Source organism: Mastomys coucha, unplaced genomic scaffold (assembly GCF_008632895.1).
Source record: "Mastomys coucha isolate ucsf_1 unplaced genomic scaffold, UCSF_Mcou_1 pScaffold3, whole genome shotgun sequence".
NCBI classification, from domain to species: domain Eukaryota; kingdom Metazoa; phylum Chordata; class Mammalia; order Rodentia; family Muridae; genus Mastomys; species Mastomys coucha.
The window spans coordinates 32,150,739-32,152,554 of NW_022196909.1; the positions used below are offsets into that span (position 1 = coordinate 32,150,739).

Consider the following 1,816-nt stretch of genomic DNA (forward strand, 5'->3'; position numbering starts at 1 on the left):
GGACCGAACCCAGGGCCTTGCGCTTGCTAGGCAAGCGCTCTACCACTGAGCTAAATCCCCAACCCCTCGTTACCTAGTTTTATTGACATTTTAATTGTGATAATGCCACCTCTTACGGAATTGAGGTTCGGATGTTCCATTTTGAAACTGTATAGACTATTCATAAAATTGTAATATTTTCATAAATCTACAATATAAACTAGTATGATGAAATGTCTTTACGTGAAAATTATACAGTGTATGTATACATATATATACATATGTGTATATATAAAATTCATCACCAGTTTTTTTATATTTGAATCTTCTACATTTTATTTAACTATGACTTATTGCAGATAATGTCTTTAAATAACAGGCCTATAAAACAGAAAAGTTAACTAATTTGTGTATGTGTTTACCAAGCAGCTTCGTTGATTCTGTTTACTTAAATGTAAAGGTCTTCGCCTCAGGAAGGACTGATGAGGCAGGTGCCCTCAGTGTTAGTTAGCTTCTTTCTTTACCTTCTCTTCCCTAAAATTAGTGGCTGGTTTGTCCATGTATATATGGTAATAATTAGAAATATTTTTGCACCATAAATGAAAAGAGGTAGCTATGACTCCTTGCTAGCCAGTGTGGAGGCTGTAGGCCCCACTAACTGTGCTGTGCTATACATGGTAAAAACCCTACTTTGGATACAAGCCAGCCATTTTAGTGTTTACTTAGGATTCTTTGTGATTCTTATTTTTTCAAAACTTTTTTTGTTTTTAAGATTATCTTCAGACACACCAGAAGAGGGTATCGGTTCCCATTACTGATGGTTGTGAGCTACCATGTGGTTGCTGGGATTTGAACTCAAGGCCTGTAGAAGAGCAGTCAGTGCTCTTAACTGCTAAGGCATCTCTCCGGCCCCCTCTTTGTGATTCTTATAAAGAGATGTTCTCATCAAGAAATCTTCTTTGGGAGTGTAATCCCCACAAATAGGGAGTGAAAGCAGGAGGATAATTAGCTTGGGGCCCGCCTGATAGTGTGACAGCTGCATATTGAGAAGCTATGTCATAGAGAAATAAGAATCTGTTTCTGTTTTACATTAAGACGTTGTGGTCATTCTTTGTTGATTGTCACTTGTATCTGCTGTATTTCAGCCAAAAGTACAGCAAACAGCATGCCTGCCTTTAACACTGCTTTCTTCCCTTTACAGCCAAAATTGCCTGGAAAAGGGCAGTTCGAGGTGTCCGCGAGATGTGTGACGCGTGCGAGGCCACACTGTTCAATGTCCACTGGGTCTGCCGCAAGTGTGGATTTGTGGCTTGCTTGGACTGTTACAAGGCCAAGGAAAGGAAGAGTTCTAGAGGTGAGCACACAGGCTAACGGGGTTAAGTGAGGGTCGTCTGTGTAGCTCACGCCCTTCCTTACTTGTGGGAGCATTACATTCAGGGTATTCGTAACATTTGCGTTAGCAGCAGCAGTCAGCTCACTTGATTAGTGTCTGCATTGGAATGAAGCTCCATCTTCATGTTTTAACCCCATCCACCCACTGAAGCCACCGCAGTGGATCTACCTTGAGGCAGAATTTCTTCAGTCACCAAGTTCCAATTTAGTTGAGGCTTTGTACTTTCAGACTCCAGTTCACACTTCCTAGTATCTTTCTAGAATCTTTTAATTCTGCAGTCATTCATGTTAAGTCATACTTGAATACTTCTACATATCCGTCTATAATGTTTAAACAATTTTTTTAGAATATACTGCCATTACTACCATTCATCACATAGATCTTTTTGGTTGTTTTGCTTTGTTTTGTTTGGGGGTGTTTTGTTTTGGGGTTTTTTTTTTTTTT

The 1,816-nt window shown here is 39.6% G+C and overlaps 1 protein-coding gene across 12 annotated transcripts in view; it reads left to right on the forward strand.

The window, feature by feature from the left end:
- The window catches only part of Jmjd1c (jumonji domain containing 1C), a 166,639-nt gene that overhangs the window by 140,722 nt on the left and 24,101 nt on the right, over positions 1-1,816 (forward strand). For all 12 annotated transcript variants that reach the window (XM_031348636.1, XM_031348641.1, XM_031348632.1 and 9 more), the window contains one exon: positions 1,181-1,333. In XM_031348636.1, the coding sequence (XP_031204496.1) occupies positions 1,181-1,333 (153 nt within the window). The remainder of the gene's footprint in view (positions 1-1,180; positions 1,334-1,816) is intronic.